The 27,992-nt window shown below is 30.6% G+C and overlaps 1 protein-coding gene across 1 annotated transcript; it reads left to right on the top strand.

Moving 5' to 3' along the window:
* The first annotated feature begins 7 nt into the window (after positions 1-7).
* LOC115878415 (cytochrome P450 4g1-like) lies at positions 8-26,195 on the top strand. The gene is made up of 12 exons (XM_030894929.1): positions 8-75; positions 2,845-3,046; positions 4,574-4,683; positions 4,740-4,830; positions 7,855-8,037; positions 14,318-14,387; positions 14,445-14,571; positions 16,678-16,840; positions 16,903-17,015; positions 17,753-17,993; positions 20,815-21,000; positions 26,005-26,195. The coding sequence occupies exons 1-12, from the start codon at positions 67-69 to the stop codon at positions 26,166-26,168; spliced, it is 1,659 nt and encodes a 552-aa protein (XP_030750789.1). The 5' UTR covers positions 8-66; the 3' UTR covers positions 26,169-26,195.
* The last annotated feature ends 1,797 nt before the right edge of the window (positions 26,196-27,992 follow it).

The raw sequence follows: 27,992 nt of genomic DNA, 5'->3' as shown, positions 1-27,992 counted from the left end.
TCTTTAAAGTACATACTATTAAAAGAGGATTTGAAAAATATTTTAGTACTGATAGTGTTTCCCAAAATGACAGTGGTATGTACTAAGTAATATTTTGTTTAATAGACAGTAACAGTATAATAATAATTTATTTGCGAAACCACTGATAATATCAATTAAAAATACAGGGTGTTCCAAAAAACATGTGTCATCTCTGGTGAGAAGATTCCTCTTGTAAAAATAAGATTTATATTTCATATCAACAGAGGTCCGATTCTGTCCGCTTTGTTCGTAACTTTTTTGTAAAGTTTTTATTTTTTTTTCGATTTATTATAATTTTCCCCTAGTGCTTTTAGCGATTCGAGTAAAATTCGGTTTTTAAATTTAAGGGTAGGAGTTACTATAAGTGCGATATATTTTAATGTTAAAAATTGGGACGTGATGGACGTGCATATAAGTTATCAGTAGAATATTTAAAAAAAATTCCCATACTAAGATATAAGTTTTGTTTAAAATATATTTCCGTTGTTTCCGTACATAAAAGTGAAAACGCGCTTTGCTAGCTGTTTTGTTTCTGAGTTATAATTTTTTAAACAATATTTCATATTTTTTTATCTCAAAAACTGCGACTTTGACTGATTTTGATGTTATTACAAAGTTTGTTGTAAATATTATTCCTCATCTTAAATTGAAAACCGCGTTTCGCTAGCTACTGTAATTTTGGAGTTACGGTTTTTTTAAATTTTTAACCCTCTCCCATGGAACACCCTATATATTATCATTTTTTCTGATAGATTTTACAAAACTCTTCCACTTTTATTACGTATGTCATATACCTATTTTTAATAGTTTGCGATTTAGTTCCATTTTTTCTATTTTTATCCATATTTTTAATACAATTACCCTATAAAATCATAGTTGCCATGAGAAAACAAAACTATTTATTATTTAAGTTTAACAAGTAGCTTCATAATTAGTTACAATTGCTGGTATTAGTTAAAATTAATTAACTTTACTCAAATAAACTAAATCGCAGTAGTGAATTTCTTGGTGTATTTCTATATTATGAAAGATAATACTTGGGATTTTTCGTCGGGGCGAATAGCCACAGATTAGGGTAACACTAGATTACCTAATTGCTAAAGACTACTAATATAGGAATTTTCTTCGTCATACAGTAAAGTTTTTTCTCGTAGTAATTCTGGTTTATAACTCATTTGGTAAAGGCAATATTACTACTGCCGCGAAACCGTCCCATTACACACTGAAGATGTTTTGTAGATAATATACACCTCTTCTTATAGTAGTTAGCAAAGTACTATATAATATATAGTACCGAACCAAAAAATGTGTTTTTCTAGGTTTGTCCGTGTATATCAGTCACATTGACTAATTCATTTCAAGAAAGTCTGTAACTATTATCTCTACCATTTATACTTATTACAACAAATTAAACTAAAATTCTAATTTTGTTCTTAACTTGCTTAACAGACATGAAATTGTGATAATTATTACTTTTTGTCATGGTAATTATGATGTTATAGCGCAATTGTATTACAAATATGGGTAAAAATAGAAAAATTGGAATAAATCGCAAACTAATACTAATAAGTATATGACATACTTAATAAAAGTTGAAGAGTTTTATAAAAGCTACCAGAAAAAATTAATATATATAATGTGTACCATTTAAAAAAATTGAAATTTCTTAATTTTAAGTAGTTGAAATTCATAAATATATTTTGAATACCCTGTAACATCTAACTAAAATATCTTTACATAGGTTTTTTTAATATCTCTATAAAATTCTCCTACCAAATTTCAGTTGTCCAACTTTAGAATCAATGTCATCATTGACAATTTTTTATCACACTGCAACCTAACCATTTGTTTAAACAAATTTAAATATAACAAAAACTATTAATTTTAGGTATATAACATTATATATAAAAAAGTTATGGAATTTTACGCATTTTAAAAATAAAATAAAAAATAGGGTGTTGCATTTAAAAAAACATATGTTATATTCGCCACACTTTTTTGAAGCACCCTGTATACGGTATAATAATTTCAAAATGTGTATCTTAACTATCTCTACAACTTTTATATTTAATATTTTTTTGTAAACCTCGAAACAAATGAGATAATGGACTTTACTCTATCGTTGACTCACCCTGTACATGGGTGAGGTTACAGGATGTTAATTTTTTTAAAAAAGAGTTCTTTTGTCGTTATCTGAAATACCATTATTTTTTAAGAAATTTGCTGTAGGTAGACTGTACATCAATGTTATGGATTCAAATAAAATTTAATAATAAATTAGGTCAAACAAATAATTTATTAATTTTATTTTTATATTGATTTTGTTAATTGTCATTAATAAAATTGCGTTTATCTCATCGAGTAGATCAAATGGTCAAAGTATGAAGATACAGCTTTTAATTGACATCAAACGGGCTACAGAATTTTGCTACCAAGAGGAAGCGCACATGTTTTTTTAAGAAAAATATTACAGTGATAACCCATATGCACGTCCCTGGTGAATATGTCCATACTTTATTAGTTTTAAAATATCTAGCATACAAAATCACTTTTAACCTCAAAATTTCATTCGAATAGATAAAATCACAAGAAGAAAATTATCATAAATCCAAAAAAAAACCTGTATCTACGAAACAAAGCAGAATCGGTCCTATTTTGATATAAAAAATAAATCTTATTTTTACGAGAGGAATTTTCCCACGAAAGATGGCACATGTTTTTTGATACACCCTGTATATCGATAATTACAACTATTTTTATTTAAGCAGTATCATAAAATAAAAATCAAAAATAAGAACATAAATATTTTAATTTAATTTTTAGGTATCGGAGGCTCTTGATAACACAAATTTTATCTTTTCAAATATATACTTTACAATTTTGTTGGGCGTTACTACACTTTTAACTCTTTACCACTTTTGGTTTCAATCTCTACGATATGTCAAACTCGCCAAAACGATTCCCGGACCCCGACCATTACCAATATTGGGAAATGTCCTTGAAGGAGTTGGTCTTAACCCAAATGGTAAACTTAGATTTATTACCTATTATTTACATATTTTTTTACACATTACCAATAATCTCAAACATGCTTATCAATAATGTTAGTGATTATATGATTTTCTACAGTTTTTAATTATTTTTTTTAATTAACTATTAATTCTTCTTAGTAGATTAGTTTCCATTTTTATACTCGAAAGTTTAAACAATTAAAAAATGTTAATCCGCAAACTTAATGGATACTTAATTGATTTTGTTTCATAATAACTCTGATGTTCTCTTTATGAAACTTACCCGTCTTCTCTGTCCATACGGGTTTTGCATTGAATATTTTTGATGAAAAAATTGAGCGCCACTGTCTTCTCTTAAAATATAAATTAGTTTAAAAATTTCTTTTCGTTCCTAATAGTATATTGTTTTATTAGGAGTAAAAATGATAAATACTTTGGTGGCGAGGCTGTACGTTTGATATTACAGGCGAGGCACAAAAGTTATTTTTACTCCGAATAGTACATGCTATTTTGTTCAAACGTCACAAATATTTTTTTAAACAATTTTAAACGTTCCATATAATATAAGAAGATTTAAACGTAATAACTTATAAGTAATTACGAAAATCTTATGTCTAGGCGTTAAAATTACTTTTCTACATTGTCAGTAATGTCGCAAAAATTAATACTTTTGTGACGTTTCAAAATAATGTTTATCCTAGATTTTTTTTGCCCGGCGCATTGTTTTTGCTTTAAAAAACTAAAATAATTTTACTACAGGTACACACCGATAAAAGAAAAAGAAAAATGTACATCAAAAATAGTACATATTATATTTTAGAAGAAAGAATTTATTGGGCAAGTCTACAGTAAGATTAGCCATGAAACATGACTAAAACATGACTACACGTAGACACTCAGTGTTTCTGTCTTCCGGCTTCAGCAATATGGTAGGAATCAGCAACGATGAACTAGTGATCCTGAAAAAAGAAAAAGGGGAAGCAAACGAGGCACAAGGCACTATTTGCAGCCTGGTTAGGCAGTAGCTCACAATTCAAAAGCGTGACCACCGGAAAACCGCTGCAGAGGCATTCCAACACACCTCGCCGCTATCACCTTGGCCCAGAGAAAACAATAGACAAAAGATGTTATCGTGGAGACTATAATAAAAAAGAAAAAAGGAGGAATCAGCAACGACCCGTATTGATGAAGCCGGAAGGCAGAAACACTGAGTGTCTACGAGTAATCATGTTTTAGTCATGTTTCATGGGTAATCTTACTTTAGACTTGCCCAATAAATTCTTTATATATGTGATATATGTGATGTTTGAAAAAAATAATTTTATAGCATAGAAGATCTATATCAAATTTCATTAAAATATCCAGAATATATTTGGTTTTAACTTTTCGGAATTTGATAAAATTCTAAACGGCATGTTATTAAGCATACTAGTGCACAAAATTGTACCATGTATACATATTATTTCCTAAATTAAACTTTTGTTAGTTGTAAACGATGGCGGCAATGTGTGCTAATTCTAATCTATTATAAATACTTTCAGCTGCAATGAAAAAAGTTTTGTCAGTAACCAACGATTACGAGGGTGATGTAGCTAGGATCTTTTTTGGGCCATTTCTATACATAGTTCTACGAAATCCTGAAGATATAGAGGTATAGTTAAAAATATACGTTTATTTTAAATTTATATATATTATTTACTTATGCAGCTTATCCTGGGAAGCCAAGAACATTTGGAAAAATCACGAGAATATAAATATTTTGAACCATGGTTAGGCGATGGACTCCTTATCAGCAAAGGTAATTTTTATTTGATCACTATTCAATATAGTATACCGTGTCCAATTTTAACGTGTTTTATGAGATAACATTCATTTTCTCAAAAGTGGCTCGCCACCCCTATATTTTTTTATTTTTTCAGATAAAAAACAAGATTTGGTATGTTAGTATATGACGTAAATTGGGATTGATTGACATATTCAATTGTTTTTGGTCACTTCCTGTTTTACCGGAAATTACTACAATTTTTGATTTTTAAATGGAAACCCGCGGTATTTTAATCTATAGAAAATCACTCTGAATAGAATGATATATCATGTGTCAAATTTTAACAGCTTTGTATATGGTTTATATGGAATTGTAATATGCTCTTCATAACGACAATTTGACTCGAAATACCATTCGTGATACCAAATTATTCGCAAATGTGTGATACCAAATTATTCGCAAAAAATTACTTTTTCCAAATATGCTGATGAGCCACTCTCGTTTCATTTGAAAAAATTGAGATTTGGTAAAAAATTACGATTTAAACTTGATTTTCATGCATCCGTTGTCCGACGATACGTTGATACGATATTAATTTTATTGGTAGAATTTAGAGACTTTGATTGGTTTGAAAATAACGCAGTTTTTAAATTTATTGCATATACTTTGGTGTCATTTTATATTTTCGTTTCCATAACGATTTTGCTATTTTACTTATATTTCTATTAAGGTTAGATAAAATTTGTCAAAAAAGTGTCAAAACGTCCGTTATCGTATGAACGTATCTGTTGACGGGCTGAAGTGTAATATTTACGGATGAAAAGTGGCGCGAAAACGCTATGACCAATCAGAGCACGTCGGACCATCGTATCAACGTATAAGGTAGTAGTGGGAACTATCGAATGAATACTATCGAAACATTCGATAGTTGCAATTCATTCGAATAATTCGATAGTTAGTAAGAAAACATTCGTTGAAAACTATTCGAATAAAAATTAGCGAATAGATCCGTCATCTGCCTTGAAATATTGTATTCTAGTAATTCGACAGCAAAAACCATTCATTTATAAAATTCATTCATTTATGAAATTCATTTATTCGTCAGGATCGATTATAATAAAATATTAACTGAATTTTAGTTGTCGCCCGGCGACGTAGGTTTCTTTCCGAGAAACCCGACAGCGGTCGGTGGCAATGCTATGAAAGAAGCCGGCATCTTTGATTTTTTGCGGAGTCAAATATAGATAAGGACACATTATTTTTTTTATTGAGGTGCTAGTATTTACACAGAAAATACATTATGAAGGGCACTGTTGCCATATTTTGGTATTATTTGATATTAGCAAAGAATATTATTGTTTGGCTTTAGTTAGTTAGGGATAGTATGTCTATATATTCTGCATTTTTTTTATTAACATTCTGTTGTTACACTGCAATAATACTTGTTATTTTGGAGGTAAGAAAATTATTTTTAATGTTTTTAAGCAACGACTGGTTTAATAAATAATAATAACAGTAATAATTTGTTATACCTATTAACAACAAAATTTAAAATGATTTAATATAAATATTTTTTTAAGTGGTAGCAAAATATAAACAACAAATTAGATGTCAAAATTATTTATATTAGATCCTATTTAAAAATAATATAGTCTCTAAATTTTTTGGCAACGTTGGTTTATTAAATAATAATAATTACAGAACTAATTTGTTATATTAACAACAAATTTTAAAATCATGAAATATAAACATTTATTAATTTTCTAAGCATGCAGTGTAATGGAACGAAAATATAAATAAAAAATTAGAAATCAAAATTATTTATATTAGGTGCTTTATATTTCTATTTAAAAATTATATTTACTTTTACTGGCATTTACTTTAAAAAATAAATGAAATATTTCTTCGCAAAAAAACTACATATAAGAGAATTAGCATAAACAAAATACAAACATCGTTAACTTTTTTTTAAAATTGGCACGTGTAAAACTTTCATTTTAATTTTCTCACCCCATAGTTTGAGTTCGATAACCATTTACTTAACCACATTACTTAAATATGATTATTAAGTTCAACTAATTCATATTATTAAAACATCTAAAATACAAATATGTATTTTTAAAATTAATTGTAAGTTCATCTCATCTCTCTTAAAAATTTCTACTTCTCAAAATTTCCCATTAAAAAATAGATCATATACCATATAAAATAAAATAATTGAAAGATCGGGCTACGGAAAATCACACAAATTTTCGGAAAAATTTTGACACCTGCACACGCACACAATCGACAATTAAAAAAACTACTATTTTTGTATTTTAAATATTTTAATAAACGCAAAAATAGCACAGTATTTATAAGGCGAAGTTATAAAAATTTGGAAGAACTAATAATGCACTGACGCATACAAAAATCAAACGAATACTAAATTTCATTTATCAAAAGCATTCGATAGTCATGGCTCAACGATAACCATTTAGTCGCACGGCGAGGTTGTCACATATGCTTTAGTATACAAATGAATGAATGATTTTATTCGAATAAAACCATTCGATAGTTGAAATCATTCATTCAGTAACCATTCGATAGTCTAATTCATTCGATGGTTCCCATCGCTAGTATAAGGATGCATGAAAATCAAGCATTAGGCATCTTTTAACTGGCCAGGACATGACACGAAAAATATTAGACGATCAAATCTATTTTTCAAAGGCTTTTTGATTAAAAATTAGTGTTTTTAAGACAGCCATAGGCCTCTAGATTGAAATTCAAATACGATTTTTTAAGCAAAAATGTCAGAAGTTGACATATGAAATGTCATTCTATTTAGACTGTCATTTTCAAAATTTGTCAAAAGTTGTAGTCAATTCTGATGAGACAAGAATTACCTGATTTATTTTTAACAAAAGAGTGAATAAATTAACAATAAATTTCGTAAAAACCAAAGTATAATCGCAAAGTAAAAAACCAAAGTAAAAATTTCGTACAATAAAAGTCGATTTCGTCACTTCCGTGATATTACCTCTTCCTAATTTAACTTTAGAAATTTTATTTCAGGCGACAGATGGAAACATCACAGGAAAATGATTGCTCCTACATTTCATTCGTCAATTTTAAAGTCCTTCTTTCCGGTATTTAATAAAAACGCTAAGAAGCTCTTGGCCCAATTGGACAAACACAAAGGACAAGTTTTCGATTGCCATGACTACATGAGTGGAACAACTGTTGACACCCTTTTAGGTATGTGAAACATGACTTTAATTAGACCTTTGAATAAGAAGACTAAGGAAGGAGCATTAATGCTATCCATGTATTCATGCATGGTGGGCCGAAAAAGCACTCTAGGGTGGGGATCCTTGACAGTTCTGTTTGACGATTCATTTGACACATTTCAATTTGATTTGAAATTTTGTGGATTTGTCAGTCTTTACGGAGCTTATTTTATGTTATTTATTATTTATTCTACTACTGATAGTTGTATAAAGGTAGTAAATCTAGATGGAAATTGTGGCAGAACTTAAATTAACAGTGATACTATCGCGATTTATCGAAAAAGACTCTAAAATAGTTGGTTGTGTAGCGTGCGGTAGATCTCGGCAAAAATTGAGTGAAATAATGGAACAGCTTTTCGCTAGTAAGTGACTATACAGGCCCGGCAATGGATCTCTAGGCATAGGAATTACATGCATTGGAATGAAACGCCTATAAAAAGTCTATGCTTAAACAGAGATGGACTTCAACTTCCCCGTTTCCACTTCCACTACGACTGTCTACTTAGACAAACTCCAATAAGATAACAAATTTTGGAAATTCCGCCACCTCCCATCCACTCATGATACCCATCTCCCTGCCCTTTATTTATCGCCATTATTTTATTTCCTTCCCGCGCCTCCGCACCTCGCTATTCCGACTCCCGTCAGTTCATCACAGAGTTGCCAGGTCTACCGGTTTCGTCTGTAAGCTACCGATCTACCGATTTAAAGAAAAACCCAACGATATATTCAACTGCGTCTTTAGTTTTTACAATAGAAGCACTTTTAAAAAGCTGACTTATTTGACTAAAAATTAAGCGACTGCCGCGTTGGAATCTATATAATCTGACTTTATTATTGTTTCATTAAATTTTATTTAGTAATAACAGACATACAGGTCATCGTTCTGTCTAGTTGCAGAGTTACAGAGATATTCCTAAAAATCCTTATTACTCCTTATTAGGCGCGGGATTGGCGGCATGCCCGAAGAAGTTGATATCTTTTGAAAAGATTTTATTTCATTCATCTACTAAAGTTGAACCCATATTTTCCCCCAAAAAATGTAAACAAAAACAAAATTTAAGTTAAGAAACAACCTAAATTCGGACAATATTTAGTGATTTTCCCGTCAAAAAAATTTATTAATATGAAAAAAGAGTTGAGAGTTGCTACAGCTTTACCATTGAAATGAAATTAATTTTAGATATCACTGATCAAAATTTGTACAAAGGTAAAAAGTGACTGTTACACTAATTTGTGACTGCTATCCCTACTTGTTATAGTTTTATATGTTTTTATTAATATATTAATATTATTTAATTCAATATTTTTTTTTAATATCAAATAATATACCTAGCTATTTCTAATTCTTGTTATATTTATTATATTTGTATTTTATTTGATGATCTATTATTACGACACATAGGAATGCTAATTTTGGACTTAAATATTATATTTTATTTCGTTTCTGTACTTTTAATTTTTGTTGAAGATCTACCGAGAATTTTGTTCTCGTATGGAATTATAATCTAACAAACCCGGCAACCCTGTTCGTCTACTCCTTATAAAGTTTTTTTCGGCCTAATTCCTTTGTCACAGCCGCGGCTTTGTGAAGCGCCGCCGCCGACCGACTGTGTCGGGGCGACTGCTAGGAAGATCGTACAGTATTGCCATTTCATAGAATTGCACTTGCTATTTTAGAAATGATATCAAAGTTTTGCATGTTACTTTTCGTTTTAGAAAGAAGTTATGTGCCTAGAGAAAACACATTCGTAAAATTGTTTCGTACTTTATTTAATATTTCATTAAGTAGGCAAGATAATGGGATTAGAAGATTTAGGATTTTGACAAGCCAACATAATTTCGATTTAATTGAATGGCAACACTGTCCGTCCTGTTTCTATTTTTTCGATTCTGTTCTATTAGTAGGCGGTAGCCCCCACACAAGCGTCTTAAAGACCCGCCCGGCGCACCCTCTCGCAGGGGCTCTCTCGTCGTATCACTTCTATGATCACTTCCCCTATACCATGGTAGGGAAAAGACACTTTATCCGTCTCTGTTGCACTGCAGTGTATTTTGCAGTCTTACCATCTTTTTTTATCGCATTGAAAACCTCCTATTGCTAATATTCCTTTGCCAGTAGTGTACAATATACATACGTGTAGTAAACCGATCACTTATGAAATTCACTTAAATTAACTAAATTATATATTTTTCTTGCATTTTAGCTTTTATTTACTACTTGTCAAAGATCAAATGTCAAAGAATTTAGAGACGTTAATTTGACTTACCTGCTTCAGTAGCGTATCGGATGTTTGTGTTAATAAATACTTATTATAACTACCAACATTTATTCACAACGTAAAATAAAACAACAAATTATTGAGTCTACCCCATGTCTACCCTACATCATAGTTTTACATTTTTTAAATAGAATTAGAACGACACTGATAAACCGGAATTTAAGTCGGCCATATTATTTGAGGCCCATCGCGATGTACCTAAGATTTTTGATGTGCTCCTTTCTTAGTCTCCTTATTCAAAGAAATAGACCGATAGCTATTTTCTTGTTTTCCATTATTGACATTTGTTGAAAAAATAGATAGACGGATATTTATTGATTAACAAAATAACATTATAACATTTTGAAAGCTCTAAAATTCGTTTTTTTTATTGGAATTTGTTTCTTTGAAAGAAATATAAAATTATATAATTTTCTATATTTCAGTATCTTTCAATTTAAAATAACTTTAACAACCACGCATATTGCTGCTTTACTTTCGTGATCGTACGAAAAAATACGTGCGAACGTGCTGTTGATTCATAAAAAATGTCGATTATTAGATGACTGAAAAGTAGAACCTAAAATCGTGTCGAGAAATCAACAAAAATAAAAAAAAAAATGTATTAAAATAAAATAGAGATATAATATAATTGCCATAGAACTCAATATAAATTTCTAATACCAAACTTTTCTTAAAAAAAAAGATGTGTCCTTAAACGTGTCCGAACTATAAATATTCAAGAAGGAACTAAGTTACAATCTCTTTGATCTTTTTGTACTAGAAAAAGTCAAATTTTACCTACAAAGAAACTACACAAAGTGTAGTTTTATTGCAGTAAGTGTTATTTTTAAATGTTGGAAGTAAAGCTGGCCATTCTCTTAGCATTGGGTAAAATATCCTGTAAATTTAAAACATTCTGTATCTTTATTCATTTCAGCCATTTTTTTGTTTCGATCTGTAATCTGCTTTTTTTAAAGTTAATTTGTTTTGAGTAATTACTCTTGTTAATTTCTGTAACATACCAATCAATATCAATTTCTTCCTTTTCAACGAAACGTGTTATAATAATTTCTTTATCTACTAATTATATACTCGTGATTTGGGGGCAATATTTTTTTTTGCAAAATATTATTTAGTACTATATTCTTTGGTAGACATCTTGCACTTGCAAATTTTGCGATCTTGAATGCTGATTACGAACAACCAATCAATAAATTTCGCAATATCGTCTGCTGTTTATAAGAGGAGCTAAGGCAGTTAAAATTTGGAATAACGGATGTTATTTATAAGACGGATTTGCGATATCGTATGCTGCGATATCGAGTCGCGATCATGGACGTTGTTTACAAATAATATGCAGCCGGGACCCCATTAGGCAACATGCCACGCCACGCCATGCCACTCCGCGTCATGAATTACATGTGTTGTTTAAGTTAATTAAATGTGTTGCGTACACACATGAAATCACGCCCTCCTACGCCACGCCATCCCACCCTATCACACGTGTGATGGACGATTTGTCTGTCCCAGATCTCATGTGTACACTCTTTCCCACGTCGCAACACGTGGGCTCACGTGGGATAGTGTGGCATCGGGTGGCGTGTGGCCTAAGGCTCCACGCGCACTGCATCGGATCGGACCGACCATCAAAAGCGACTGCGACCATCGTACATATAGACGGCGCCGGCGTCCACTAAAACATTTCGGCCTGTAGAGGCCAGATTCCTACCTCTACCTATCTACGATAGTCGAGACATCGCCTTCGCCGTTTCTCGCCGGCCCGATCCAATTTTCGCTATCCGAAACAGCGTTACATCACACAAACCTTTTAACTCAGTGTTTTATAGTTTCAATAACTGCACTATTAAAACCTGAAATACTTAAATATTATGAGAAAGCCATAAAAATATTTTTTTAATTTTAAATATTATTTCAATGCAAACAACATGTGAGAACTGTGTGAAATACAAAGCCGACAACTTCTATCAAAAAAAAAAGTCTGCCATATCCTATAGCTATAATTTTTGTACCAAATTAGACGAATGATTATAATAGTCAGTTGATATAAGACAATAAATTCAATTTGTATACAATTTGTTGTTGACAATGACCAGTAAAATTATAACTTTTTTACTTCGATAAAAAAGAGATTTCACCCAATTATACTAGAATATCTATAAGTGCAAATATATTATACCAAATACGAATAGTTCAACTTATTTTGACAAAGAGTAGTATGTATAATGATTAATATCTAGTCTAAAAGTACTGAATGAAACTTTGGAGTGCCAATTTCACTGAAAATATAACTGCGTACATAAAAGAATTATTGCAGAGACAAAATGCAATATTTCAATATTAGGTTATAGGTGCACGTCTGTACCATTAGTAAAACGTGATCAAACGCCTAAAACTGATATGTCGTATAATCGAATAAAAATGGCGTCGTACCGTAAAATGGGGGCGAATAGAAACAGTTTCGTAGGCTATTAGCGATATACCGGTTGATAAAAATGTGGTATTATTTTCCCGAATATTTTAAAACATGGGTCTTTGTTTGTTCTTTGCGTATACATATAATTTGATTTTTGAAAAATATGCATATAAATATTAAATAAAAATAACATTTGTGTTTCTATTCACCTGCTATTCGGGAGAATAGAAACACACATTGATGTTAAGGTTTTTATCTATTATACTTCCAACAAGGTGATTAGAAACAGTAAATTATTACATATTTAAGTAGGTTTAACAATCATTAACAATACATATAATATAACAACTTACATGTAACAGCTTATGTATTACTTTAAAAATAAATATTTTATTTTCGCGCCATACAAAATAGGTGATAAATCGATCTCACATTTATTGATCAGTTGATTGACAGAAACAGTGCTGCCACAGATAAAAATATAGTTTTTACATTTTATTGTGTATTACCAATGATAGAAAAATTAGATATGTCGACTCTCTTTACGTTGAATATTTTTAATCGTGATTTGATTTTTTTCAGAAATTTTGTTTCTATTCACCACTATGTTTCTATTCCCCCCATTTTACGGTACTGTAGAAATATATATATGACTTCAGTTTATTCATTTTATATCCTTTCTATGACTAGTTAAAGTTTATGTAAAATATTAACTTTTTCATTATACAGGATGGTCCGAACTGTATTCCGGAAACTTCGGCAGCATATTCTGCAGTTAAATATAAGTAAAAAAGTTCTTCTCTTCTTGGTAAAAATCGCTACGAGCAACTGTTCTCAAGATATTTAAAATGGAAATAGTCAATACATGTCATTATGGACAAAAATTGAAGACGATGAGTAGATAGTTATGTATTTCATTGAAAGTAAATTTGGGAAATTTTTATTTTTTTTAATTAATCATAAATTTTTCTTCAAAAAAATGATGGTAAAACAGTTTCTATTGATTTTTTGGTACAAAAACATTTCAAATTTAGGATTTCAGTCCAATAACTATTTAGTCGAATCGAATTTCGATTCCAAATATCTCGAGAACCATTACGCGTAGCGATTTTTATCAAGAGACATTTTTTACGTAAAAATTGTGGTACATGTATATTTTTATTCTGAAGTTTTGACAGTTACTGACGAAAAGTTATTACACTTCAAACCAGTTAAAAATATGTGAGTGGCGTCTTCTACAAGTATAGGTAACATATTGACATCAAAATCAAATTTCTCATTTCGAAAAACCACCAGACACAATTTTAATCCAAATATTTTTGTTCCTCCTGAAATTATTTGGAAAAAAATCGAAGCCACCTTCTATCTCCGACACTAAGCATTTCAGTACATATATTTACACGAACTTTTTTACTTATTCTTATCTGCAGAATATGCTGCCAAAGTTTCCGGAATACAGTTCGGACCACCCTGCATATCATAGAATTAAATTGACTTATTCTGTAATGATGTATACTATTTTTTTATTGTTGTTTCTTTTCTATTGTTAGAAACTGCAATGGGTGTTGAAAGAACACACAAAGATAGTAAAGGATTTGAATATGCAAAAGCCGTTATGGAGTAAGTTCATTTAGCAAGTAAAATATTTAACCTCTATAAATAAAAATTTGGTTTTAGTATGTGCAATATTCTTCATTTAAGACATTATAAGTTTTGGTTAAGACCGGATTTCATATTTAAATGGACCAAGCTGGCCAAAACCCAGGAAAAATTACTAGAAATAATACACAACTTGACCAGAGAAGTATGTATAATCTAAAAATATTAAAATTATTTAACACTAGAAATGCTTAATAACCCCATAAATATTTCTGAAGGGTTAGTTATGTATATCGCTGAAATTTAGAGTAAAAAATGTAATGTTAAGTGATGGGAAATACCGCTTCCACATGAGAAGCGTGACAATAGCAACCATTCGTGTTCCGGAGAAATACCACGATTTTTTAACCGATGTTCCGATTTCCAAAGTGTCGCTGTTCTCCCCTATGCGGTATTTCTGGTCACTGTAATACTCCCATCCCTGTCGTTATCTCCATTTTTTCCATTTTGGAAATAAGGCTTTCCATTTTGAAAATAAAACTAGTAAATAAATAATATAAAATAATATAATTTATTGGTATTCAATATTTTTTTTATTCGCCATCTTTTCTTCAGACTGAAGAATAGCTTTCTAAAATTTTTATATTTTTGCCGATAATATTTACCTAAATTTATATTATTCGGTTACACGTTATAACCGTTACCGGATTTAAATTAACATTCATACATTTTAAGATAATTATAATTTTCTTAAAATCTGTTTAGTTTAGAATTATTTTAGCTTAAACAGTAGAAAGTACTTTAATATTAAAATTACTTTATTGCCGTAAGTTGGTAAAATGTAATTCTCTTTCTTTGCAGACTATATAACTCTAAGTGTGAATATAATTTTAATCCATTGAAAGTAACTTTACAAGTTTCCTTTTCTTCGGTAATATTTATTCTTTGTTTTTTTTTTCTTATTATTTTAAAATGCTATTATATTATCAATCATAAATGCTTAGTACCTAGACCTAATCGCGATCTCGAAGGTAACGTAAACACTGTAAAGAAAGCACAATGGTCGACAGACGAAAACTTGTCCCTAAAAGCGATCCAACAGTCGCGCGACAAGCGAAGCGAAACACGTAGAACACGTGTCTTCATTTCATAACCATCTAGGTCGTTACCAGTTACACCTGTTCGCGATAGACGAAATCGTGACTCTAGAAGCGTCACGACTGTAGCGAAACACATCGGTAGCGAAACACTGCGGTTTGAGCCAAATGTAGGAGCGATTAAAAATAATTTATTTACCAATTATAAATCATTTATAATTTCGTCGATTATGATCGGTCGTTCTTCAGTAACAGGTTTCTGATTCGTTGTGGAGCGCGATACGACGTTACAAAAAATACCGCTACAAAATTGCGTTACTAATACACACACATCATAAATTTGAAGTACCTAACTTAAATGCTGGCGAGCCGTTAAATTATAGAATATAAATGATACTTTTTTGTAACTTCCTCTATACAGGGTGATGCCCAAATCGTTCGATAAGTAATGGTCGGCAAGCGCAAATATTTTTGCATTTGGGGTAGTATTTTTCGACCCCAGAAAGTGAGATTTTTTTGGCAATCTTTTTTTTTTGGAAATTTTGATTTTTTTTTTAAATATTTTTGGATTTTTATAAATTTTCATAAAACTTGAAACCTCATAAGACTTGTTTCTGCTAGTTCATTGAAAAAATGTATATTCTAATAATTTAAAAAAAAATCTAACCATATCAAAATTATTTACTCATATTTAATACTCAACAGAAGAATATTAATGTCAAAAAACTTACCACCAACAATTGCTCTTTCCATTTTAGATAGTATTAATGACATATAACTTTTTGCACGGAATATCCAAATTAAAAACTTTATTCATGAGCAAATAACACGATTATTTAGTTTAGTTTGTCAACTATACTACATTTTCAATCAAAATAACAGTAAATTCGCAACGACCTTTGACATATTTGTTAATGAAATGTTCTTAGCAACTATTTCAAAGCCTACTGATGGGGTTTTTGACGCCGCTTAGCCTCATCAGATTTTTTAATATTTTCCTGTTAATTTTTAAAAATTGACCACAGTGTAGCGGTTGCTCACAATTGTAGGTTAAATTGGCATTTCCTAGTAATTGTTAACATTAACTGGATTTGTGATATTATATTACAGTAGACGATTTCATCTTGATGTAATAATATTGTTTGATTTTTAAAGGTTGCTAAATCATTAAGTTCCTTGAATTATTCGAAATATTTAATCATTTCTAAATTTAGGTTATTAAAAGAAAGAAAATCGATTACTTCAGTCGAGTTAAAAAAGGTGAAAACAGTTTATACAAAGAAGCGGTTAAGGTTGAAGAACAATCGGAGAACATAAAGACTGAAAATTACAAATATATTCATGACGATTTGGAGGACATTGAAGACAAAGATATAGGTCAGAGTAGTAGTGGTAGTAGTTTAAAGCTAGCATTGAAAATTAAAATTGTTTATTTACAGGTGAAAAGAAAAGATTAGCATTTCTGGACTTTATGATTGAAGCCAGCCAAATCCCTGGTAACAACTTATCAGACGAGGATATTAAAGAAGAAGTTGATACCATTATGTTTGAAGTAAATGATGAAATTATCAATATGAGTATTATTATTAATTACGCACTGGCTAAGCAATCGATTGCGGTATTATTAATGTATACAATAAATACAATCATCCGGCGGCATGATATTTTTAGATCTGTAAATACTGGCGGAAAATTGAATTAATTTGTCGCTGACGACGCGCGGCGCCACTCATTTAACTCAGCAGAGAAAATCCTTCCAAAGGGCGTCGGCGGCATACTGTATTTTAAACATCAAATACTGCCGAAATGATAATCTAAACTAATATATTTGCATTTTATTTTTTAGATGAATTGAGCTGTTGTTGATATTTGACAATAATTGCAAAATATTCAAACATTGCAAAACATAAGATTTAAAATCAAAATATCCAAAGCAATAAGATGCGCAATAATGAATCAGAAAAAAATGAACGGAGCTACAGGTGCTCTTGCAAAATGCTTATCGCTAGGCATTACTTTCCGCCGACATCAACGATGTCATAATATCTATTAACGGCATTTTAGTAGGTTACCGTTTAACAGCTGTTTAATTACATCGTAATAAATATGTATAACCATCAAACGGCGGTCTTTGTTTTGTTAATTGCTTATACAGCCGGCTGCGCAGCGCGGCGGTGCGGCGATAATTTAGTCAATTTGTAATAAATAATAATATTCCACATAGTCATTAGAAAATATTATTAAAAATATGTTTAAAGAATTGTTCATAGGTATTTTTTTCTTTATCAGGGACACGATACTACTGCAGCAGGATCTAGCTTTGTCTTGTGTTTACTGGGGGTCCATAAAAATATACAAGATGCCTGTGTAAACGAATTGAAGGAAATCTTCCACGACGACTGGTCGAGGCCTATAACGTTTACAGATACGTTACAAATGAAATATCTCGAACGAGTTATTATGGAAACTTTGAGAATGTATCCACCTGTACCAATCATTTCCAGAAAAGTTCGAAAAGATGTAAAACTAGGCAAGTAAAATTTATTTATTAATACTTATGTATGTAAGCTAGGCCAGTTAAATGAATAAGATTTATTAGAGAGGTCACTTGGAAAAAAGTGTTGGAAAGCTAATTATTGATTTGATCGGTTCGTTTGACGTGAAAGATAAGCTTTCTAGGTTTGCATGGTTGCACGACTCCGCTCAACTCAGGAGGGCCAAAATATGGAAACGTTCTTAGACTTTTTCCAGATTTAGCTTATAGTTCCAAAAAAATTCTTGGACTGTATGTACAGGGTGTCCCACTAAGAATAGCTCTCGGCTGTATCTCGGAAAGTATTAGCCGTAGCGGCTGCGGAACTCGCAACCAAACCAAAAACATTTATAACTAAAGAGACTATGGGAAATTGCTGGAAATTATTTTCAAATTTGTAGAACAACCGCTAGGGGGCGCAACTGCAACAAAAAATAAGAAAATGGAGTTTTTACACAATTTCGACTGGATAAGGTGCACTATAAGTAACAGCTTTATAATTTTCAGTAAATTTTGAATATTTTTTGTTAGAGCCATTTTCCCCTATCTACCAAAATAAAGTGGTGGGGGAAGGTTAGATCTGTTTCTATTTGAATATTAATAACTCTAGACTGGATGATCAGAATCCAACAAGCGGGGCTCGTTTAAAAGAGCGTTTTTTACTCTATATTGTACAATATAACAATAATAATAAGCTTTTAAACGTAGACGGTAGGGGGCGTTGTCTTACAATTTAACAAACATTGCGCGTTTTTTCAAAAATATTAAATGCAATAGTATATGTAATTTTAGCTGATAGTAAAGAGTAGTAAAAGCTTAAAAAGTCAGCAAAAACCACATCTTCATATCTTCTTTCAAACCGAAGATATTAGCAAAATTATAATAAATACCAAAAAATAAGCCCTTAATTACCTTATTTTTACAACACGGTATCAATCTCTTGATTATGCCCATTCTAACCTAAAAATAAGATAGAAACAGTTAGTTTATTTTAAAATCGACGATATACCAGAATATCATAATACCAGATATATTAATATCTAATAATTAAGATATTAATAATAGTGAACAAGAATGGTAGGCTTTGAAAAAAACTTGCTTTTGACGTAATAGTATAAACGTCAAATTGTTATTGGATCAACATTTTGACAGACTTAGCAGCGTTTTTTTATCTTTTAATTGCTTTTTCAAAATGCCAACTACTTCATATAATAAAGGCATTTTGAAAAAGCATTTAAAAGAAAAAAAAAACGCTGCTAAGACTATCAAAATGTTGATCTAATAACAATTTGACATTTATAATATTACGCGAAAAGCAATTTTTTTGCACTCTATCTATCCAATCGACACAAAGTTGCACGAATAAGCTTTGATTGCTTTAGTTTCAGCTTTTTTATGATTTTTTTTAATACGAATTTTATTGCTTTGAATGTGTGCGCATTTGATTTTAAAATTGAATGTCCCACGTCAAATTTTCAGTCAGCTGCTGTATAGATCGGCTTTGATCGTAATTTTTGGAACAGTAGCTTACTGATAGCGCCTAGAATTACGCCATGAACCACAAATTTCCCCCGGCACTTTCAGATATTGAAGTTGTTCTTATGTGTAGTTATATTATTATAAAATTAAGTATACTAGGCACTCTGTAATCGTATACGCAAGAATGTAATAGTGCTTGTTTTTAATTTTTGCAATATAATGAAGTCACAGCAAAAGTTGGGCGTGCAAGAAAAAAATATATTGAAAAAACCTAGTGACTATGAACTTGCTTGAAGTATTGAGTGTGAAAAAACGAATAACTTCCGTTGAAGAAAATTTGGGCATATTTTATTTTGTCTACGTTGAAGAACTTTATTAAAAAAACCTTATACCTATGAGTAATGTTTATTAATGTTTTTTTTAAATTACTTATGTTTTCCCTTTTAATATTTAGAAGGTTATGTCGTTATTTTCTATAATTTTTAATAAATATACTAAAGAAGTAGATTGTAATTTTAAGATATGTGGATCATCTTGAATGTTGAGGTCATCCAATATTCTTAAAAGTTTTATTTGTTCTAACATCTACCAACATTCTTCCTCGCCCCACTCGCCCTGCAATTAAATAACTTTTACTGGCAACCTTTAGTAAAATGTTACTTTCAATAGTGAATGTTAGAAATTACTAAGAAAAGTCGACAAACCTCTTTAAAATACCACCTTCACTGGTCCAATGCGTAATTGTTAACATTTCCAAGTTAATGTTAACAATCAGTCACTGAATTTCAGACTTTCACTGTAACATATACACTAACAATACCACTGGCGACGGCGGTTGTTTAGCCAATGTGTATTTTAACTATATAGGGTTTGCCTTAAATAAGTGCAACTATTTTCATGGCTTGTAGATCTCGATAAAAGAAACATACTTTCTCTTTAGCGTTTTTCAAATAAGTCCAAAATAACCGAGTTTTACTTTGATCATTTCAAAAAAATGATTTTATGGGTTTTCTTTTTTCTAAATTGAATCTATTACCTATATTGCCATAGTAACAAGAAATTATGGGTTTTAACTAAAAACTATAACTATAACTATAAACTCCAAATTTTCATTTTTTTTTCGCGAAAAATCCTCATAATCGTGTTTCTGGTTTCAAAATTTACAACCCCTAAAAATATTTGCACTTATTTAAGACTCACCCTGTATATTTTAACATATGTTATTATTTTTAAACAGTTTAATAATTTGGCATGCCACCCCCTTTTGACTAGACTAAATGCATTTCATATATTAACAAATTATGATTTTTATTATCATAAATTTAATATAATTTTTTAGCTAGCGCCAATTACATCATACCTGCTGACAGTGTCGTTCTAATATCCCAGTATCTAACACACAGGCATGAACAGCATTGGAAAAATCCTCATGTGTTTAACCCTGACAACTTTTTACCAGAAAATTGTCAAAACAGGCACTATTACTCCTACATTCCTTTCAGTGCTGGTCCAAGAAGTTGCGTAGGTAAGCTTATTACAAAGGAATTACTTAATATTTATTTATAATATTATAATATTTTTTTATTATATTTTTCTTTACACAGGGTGGTGTGAACTTATTCCGGAAACTTTGGCAGTATATTCTGCAGGTAAACATGAGTAAAAAAGTTCGTATTGAAAATTCGTCTATGATTGTTTTGTATTGAAAATTTCACACCTCTACTTTTCAACCAATAACATGCTTTAATGTTGACTAGTTACCATGGCAACTGAAAAAATTTCCGGAAATTTTTTCGAGGCGCCACGAAACTTTAGTGGAAATTTTTTGACAGTTGAAAAGGTAAACATAAGATCTACAATCATAATGTGAATGAACTACAATGTCTATATATTGAAATATTACCCATTTGAGTTTTAGCATTTGATGTAACTAAGGTTGGTAATATTTTTTATTTAAGGAAATATGTTAGACTAGTGTGTACCCGCGACTTCGTTCGCGTCGGATTAACCATTTGTATTGGTGATGATCAAGCAAAGCAAGAATTTCCATTAACATACAAACTAAGATAAAATTTTCTTACATTTATGTCAGCATGAGAAAAAACAATATGGCGATATTATTATATAACTTGGTATAATATTTGAGGGGTAGTTTCATCTCGTTGGAATTTGACTTTCGAAAAATCCGTTTGCCAAAATAAGCTTTTTACGTCAAGCAGTTTAAGCAGAATCGTGATTAATCAATTACCCAACTTTTGGAACACCCTGTATGATTTTTTAAAAAATTTCAAAATATGTAAAAAAACAAAATCAATTATGCGTGTCCAAGTGTTTTCCCGAAAGGCTCGCCGTATTTAAAAAACAAATATTGTAATATTTGTGGGTCGTTTTCACCCGCTTGGAATTTGAAATTCGAAAACCCCCTCTTTATCGAACCTCTACACCCCACAGCCAATCCGTTTGCCAAAAATCAGCTGTAAACGTCAAGCAATTTAAGTAGAATCGTGATTACTCAATGGTTATATTTTATGAAACACCCTGTATAAATTTTTAAAAAACCTTAAAATATGTAAAACAACAAAATAAAATATACATGTTTAAGAGTTTTTCCAAAAAACTCACCGGTTTTTAAATAAAAAATATTCTAATATTTGAGGGTGGTTTCACCCCCTTAGAATTCGAGTTTCGAAAAATCCTTCTTATCGAACCTCTACACCCTAAAGTCAATCCGTTTTCCAAAAATCAGCTTTTTACGTCAAGCGCTTTAAGCAGGATCGTGATTAATCAATGACCAATTAATCAATTTTTCGAAACACCCTGTATACATTTTTTAAAAATCTTAAAATATGTAAAAAAGAAAATAAAATATACGTGTTCAAGCGTTTTTCGGAAACTTGACCGTTTTTAAATAAAATTATTCTAATATTTGAGGGGCGGTTTCACCCCTTAGAATTCGAGTTTCGAAAATCCCTTCTTATCGAACCTCTACACCCTAAAGTCAATCCGTTTTCCAAAAATCAGCTTTTTACGTCAAGCGCTTTAAGCAGGATCGTGATTAATCAATGACCAGATTTTTCGAAACACCCTGTATACATTTTTAAAAAATCTTAAAATATGTAAAAAAGAAAATAAAATATACGTGTTTAAGCGTTTTTCGGAAACTTGACCGTTTTTAAATAAAAATATTCTAATATTTGAGGGGCGGTTTCACCCCTTAGAATTCGAGTTTCGAAAAATCCCTTCTTATCGAACCTCTACACCCTAAAGTCAATCCGTTTTCCAAAAATCAGCTTTTTACGTCAAGCGCTTTAAGCAGGATCGTGATTAATCAATGACCAGATTTTCGAAACACCCTGTATACATTTTTAAAAAATCTGAAAATATGTAAAAAAAGAAAATAAAATATACGTGTTTCAGCGTTTTTTCGGAAACTTGACCGTTTTTTAAATAAAAAATATTGTAATATTCCACCCCCCTTTTTACCCCCTTAGGGGATGAATTTTTAAAAATCCTTTCTTATCTTACGTAAACATCATAAAAGGAACCCCTGTGCAAAATTTCAGCTTTCTAGGGTCAAGGGTTTGGTCTGGGCGTTGATGAGTCAGTCTCAGTCAGGACAGTCAGATTTATATATATAGATATACCTACATATGAATTTCTTCGAAATTGCCATGTTCTAAAAAATATAGTTCTGCCGCCTTTATTTAACTAAAGCTGGTATTTTTCTATTTAACGAAATATGATGGATATACACTTGATTTTGATTTTCGGGTGTTATCTGGTTTTATATTTTCAATTTCTTCTTTAATGACTTGTTGGTTTACTTTTCCAAATCGCGACATTTCGCTATACACTTCTTACTCTACGTACAGACGTTTTTAAAACTAGTAATAGCTTAATGACAGAATCGCAAACAAAATGACAAAACACATAATATGTCAAAAACATCAATACCTTGGCCAACTTAACAAATTGAAATTATTTTAAAATGTCATGTTGGATTAATATTTTTTTTTCAAATTTAGGTGTGAAATTTTCTTACCGAATACCACGCAAGCTTAAATTATTCCTGGAAATTTTCTTTCGGGCACGAATATTTTAGGAAAATTATCCCTCGTCTTCGACTCGGGATAATTTTCAAAATATTCGTGCCCTCAAAAAAATTTCCGAAAATAATTTAAGCTCTTGTGATATTATAAGTGAAAATTCGTCTATGATTTGTATGTTTTAAAATGATTAGTTTCGGAGATACAGGGTGTAGAAGTTTCATTTTTATTTCGATTTTTCCAAATAATTTCTGAAGTAACGTCAATATTTGGATGAAAATTGTTGTCTGGGAGTTTTTTAAAATGAAAAATTTGAAGAATTTGAATCTGAAATTGATATGACACCTACTTGTAGAGGGCGCCACCTATATATTTTTTAACTAGTTTGGAGAGTAATAACTTTTCGTCCTGTATAAAACTAATGACTTACGGCGTTTTTAACGTAAAAAAGGTATCTTGGTAAAAATTGCTACGAGTAATGGTTCTCGATATATTTGGAGTCGAAATTACCATTACCTGTCATCATTGACATAAATTAAATATTTGTTGACTAAGGGTGACTGCAACGACGTCCCGTAATCCTGCGGTTAAAACATATCAGCTAGTTTTTATATATAAAAACCAATTGTTATATGTTAACAGCAGGATTACGGGATGTCTTAAAATACTTTCTCGAAAACGTTGCTAGCTCTTAGACTATAAGCATTTTAGGATATACATTTAACTTTTTTACTTATTTTTATCAGTAAAATATGCTCCCAAAGTTTCCAGAATACAGTTCGGACCACCCTGTATGTGTATATATATTTTTTTATATTATTTTTAAATATCTATATCCTATATATCTATATATATCATAAAATTATATAAGAGTTTCTTGCCTTGAACTGCTAATATAGAAATTAATTCCACGCTGTGTTCGACGTAATGTGGATCAACCCATAAAATAATTAACTAGAAAGAAGTGTCAACTCTGTGTTAAATCGTGGAAACACGATACGCCACCGAAAACCTTCGTTGTCGTCTGGAGAACTAATTTTCCAATTGACAGGTTGACATGATAAGGACATGATGGCTTAATTTTCATTTCCGTTTCCGGTTATTCAATGGCGGGTCCTCTTTCAGTTCAAATGTATTTTGTATTTTTACTTTTCATAAATAAAACCAAAAAATTATTTATTCACATATATTTATTTGAAATATGGAACAACGTGACTAAACAAATATAAAAATATAGAGGATTGTATTGTTTCAATACCAATTAGTTAATTATATGTACTTTTAACGTAAATTAGTTAAGGTATAAGCATGACTTACAGTAATTTGTAAATAAACACACGTATTCGCAGACTTCAAGGACAGAAAACGGACACAGGAACATGAAAACGGGAGCCTTATACAAAAACCTGAAAACAGAAAAACAATTTTTTTTTATACTAAAATTAACAATGTAAAAATATCAATAGGTATAAAATATAAATATACTGTTTAAAAAAGCGTCCATTATTCCCAAAGAGGCCTGGCTTATAAATCAAAAAGAAGCAAAGAGACTTTTAGTCGGATAACATAATCAGATTATCAGTCCGATTTACTGCATTATTGACAATAAATCGCACATACTGGAGATAACTAATGTTGGCTATAGTTAAAAATGATCTTACCTTGCTGTAAATTGCTTCCATTTTCAGAAAAATCGCCGATCAAAGATATTATAATACCATTTTCTTGCATCTAAAAAATGTAAAAACAGTGTTTATTTACTACCTATTTTTCATATACATGGGACATATCTACTACTGCAGAAACGTCGTTTTCTCCAGAATTCTTCATGTAATATATATTTTATATACTTTATTACCATTATATTTATAAATTTCAGCCGAAATATTAAATTGAACTTCCAAAACGAAACTAAACGGAATGAATTAAAATGGCGTCGAATATTTTCGAATTTGTTCTAGAACAAATCTGAAGTTGTCTCTGAAACTAAAATCTGTCAATTCTAAACTGTGAAGTTAGACAATAGTTAGACAAAAACAATGCTGTCCTTGTCTAGGCGGCCATACTTGTCGTGAGGAGAATGACAGGAATGACACTAATGACTGTTTCCAATTTTCCTATTTCACTGTCACCCCCCTGGATCAACCTGCTCTCACTACCGGTTTCGATAGTACTACCATTGCACGCAGGCCGCTATCTCGCGATGTGGGCCTTAATATCTTACCGCTACTTTACGACAAGTCGTGTTTATATACTCTGCGCTGTGCTCGACATATTGTGGAAACGACACAAGCTCACCTGATAATGGGGTAGGGCCCCGAAACCGGTAGTGAGAGCAGGTTGATCCACATTATGTCGAACACAGGGTGGAATTAATTTCTATATTAGCAGTTCAAGGCAAGAAACTCTTATATAATTGTATACCTAAAAACTGCAAGAAATTTATTTTCCATTATATATCTATATATTGTCATTCATTTTAGGACGGAAATATGCAATGTTAAAATTAAAGGTGATATTAGCAAGTGTTTTGAGAAAATACCAGATCACGTCGCCAAACAAAGAATCAGAATTTGAACTTCAGGCAGACATAATTTTGAAAAGAACCGACGGATTTAATATCATAATCGAAGACAGAGTTTTGTAATTTCTATTTATATATATATATATATATATATATATATATATATATATATATATATATATATATATATATATATATATATATATATATATATATATATATATATATATAAACGACTAATAAAAATAAATTTGGGAAAATAATAAAGCTTTCAGTGTTTATCTAACTTTATAATGAACAGAAATCATATCATGCGATTTTTCTTAAATATAAGCTTAGGAAAATATAGAAACATAGAAATTAAAGAAGAAGAAAGAAATATATTAAAGGTTATTTTTTATATGCAGTTATCAAATAAAATTGTCCAAAAAACAAACCATGTCAATCAAACTCACACAAATTTTCTAAATCAGACCTAATATTCTTTAATTTATTTTAGTTGTATTTTTTTCTAAATTATTATTTCCCAATCACATTTTCTTTAGTTCCTTCCTGAGAACTTTTACAACGTTATAAAAATATCTTAAATGTATACTAATTTTTTAGTTTGAGGGCATGGCTAGATTGAATTAATAATATTTAAATTAATCTCTCTTAATTACACTCAATTCTATAAATAAAAGATTTTGCTAATGGTATCAAAATATTTCTTAAATAAATCTCAACTAACCATCTAAAATATGATGCCTCATTGTAAAACTTTGCGGATAACAAAATCTTTCAACTAGAATTTATGGTGTGTAATTAATCCTTCCCCAGGCATTAACTAAGATATAAAGAGAAGGATGTAGAAAGTGGTGAAAGGCACAGCCAGAAATACTTCACATATCATTTAACACAAATTATGATTAAAATTGGAGTTCGGAATCTTAATTAAGGATAAAGTGATACATTTCAGTAAACTTTAATAAACCGATGCTTATATATTTATTTAAAAGATATATGTGTTTAACACAGAAAAAAAAATAGTTATACTGGCTTGGAATCTCAAAGTAAACACGGTTCTCCATTGAACTTTAGTTGTAAACAAATTTGTCGAATCAACAAAAGCTATCCAGTAGTTTATATATATAGTAGCGAAAGAAGCTGAGAAACTAAATAAGAAATAAAATAATGTACATGTATACTTCATCCGAGGGCAACGGTCCAGCTATGTCGAATCACTGGTTTCCGATAAATCACCGAAGCTAATATCAATAATGGGGGATGGACGCCTGATCGTCTGGAAACTTTGTCGTGCTGTTATTCTATGGCAAGAGTATATAATTTATTGAAATATGTACACTGTTTATCCACGACGATTTGAGGCCGGCTAAGATCGGATATCTCGTGAGTCGATTTAAACACTCACCAAGGCCATTGACAACAATATGGTCAAGGACTGCGGTTCAGATTTTGTATAAAAAAGTAGGCCCTTAGCAGCAAAAAAATGGCGTTAACATAAAATACTATTCTTTTTATTTCACCCAATATAGAGAAAGAAATTTAATAATAACTTATAAAATAAAAACTTTTGTGTAAAAAAAGTGATGAATAACATATTATTGTATTAAGGTGAGGTGGGGTAAGAGGGAACGGGTTTTTGTTGAGATGATTCAAATTGTTCAATATTTGAAAACAGAGATTTGTTCAATAATTTTAAATTTCAAATTTGGGTTTTGTATTGCTTTAGAGACATAATCCACAGCCCCATACCTTGAGTTGACTAACATTTTTTGCAAAAATAAACAATTTTTTTAGTGAAATGTGTTCCCACTTTCCCGGTAACGGGGGTAAGTGAGAATGTCAGCAATGCATATCTATCTAAACGCGTATCAATCTTTCTAGGGAAAGTGAGAATAGTTAAAAAATAAAACAAATCGGCATCAATTTTGAAGATTTTTTTTA

This window comes from Sitophilus oryzae, unplaced genomic scaffold (genome assembly GCF_002938485.1).
Source record: "Sitophilus oryzae breed Bouriz unplaced genomic scaffold, Soryzae_2.0 scaffold_1508_pilon_pilon, whole genome shotgun sequence".
In the NCBI taxonomy this organism is placed as follows: Eukaryota; Metazoa; Arthropoda; class Insecta; order Coleoptera; family Curculionidae; genus Sitophilus; species Sitophilus oryzae.
This window is presented reverse-complemented; position numbering and strand designations above follow the sequence as displayed.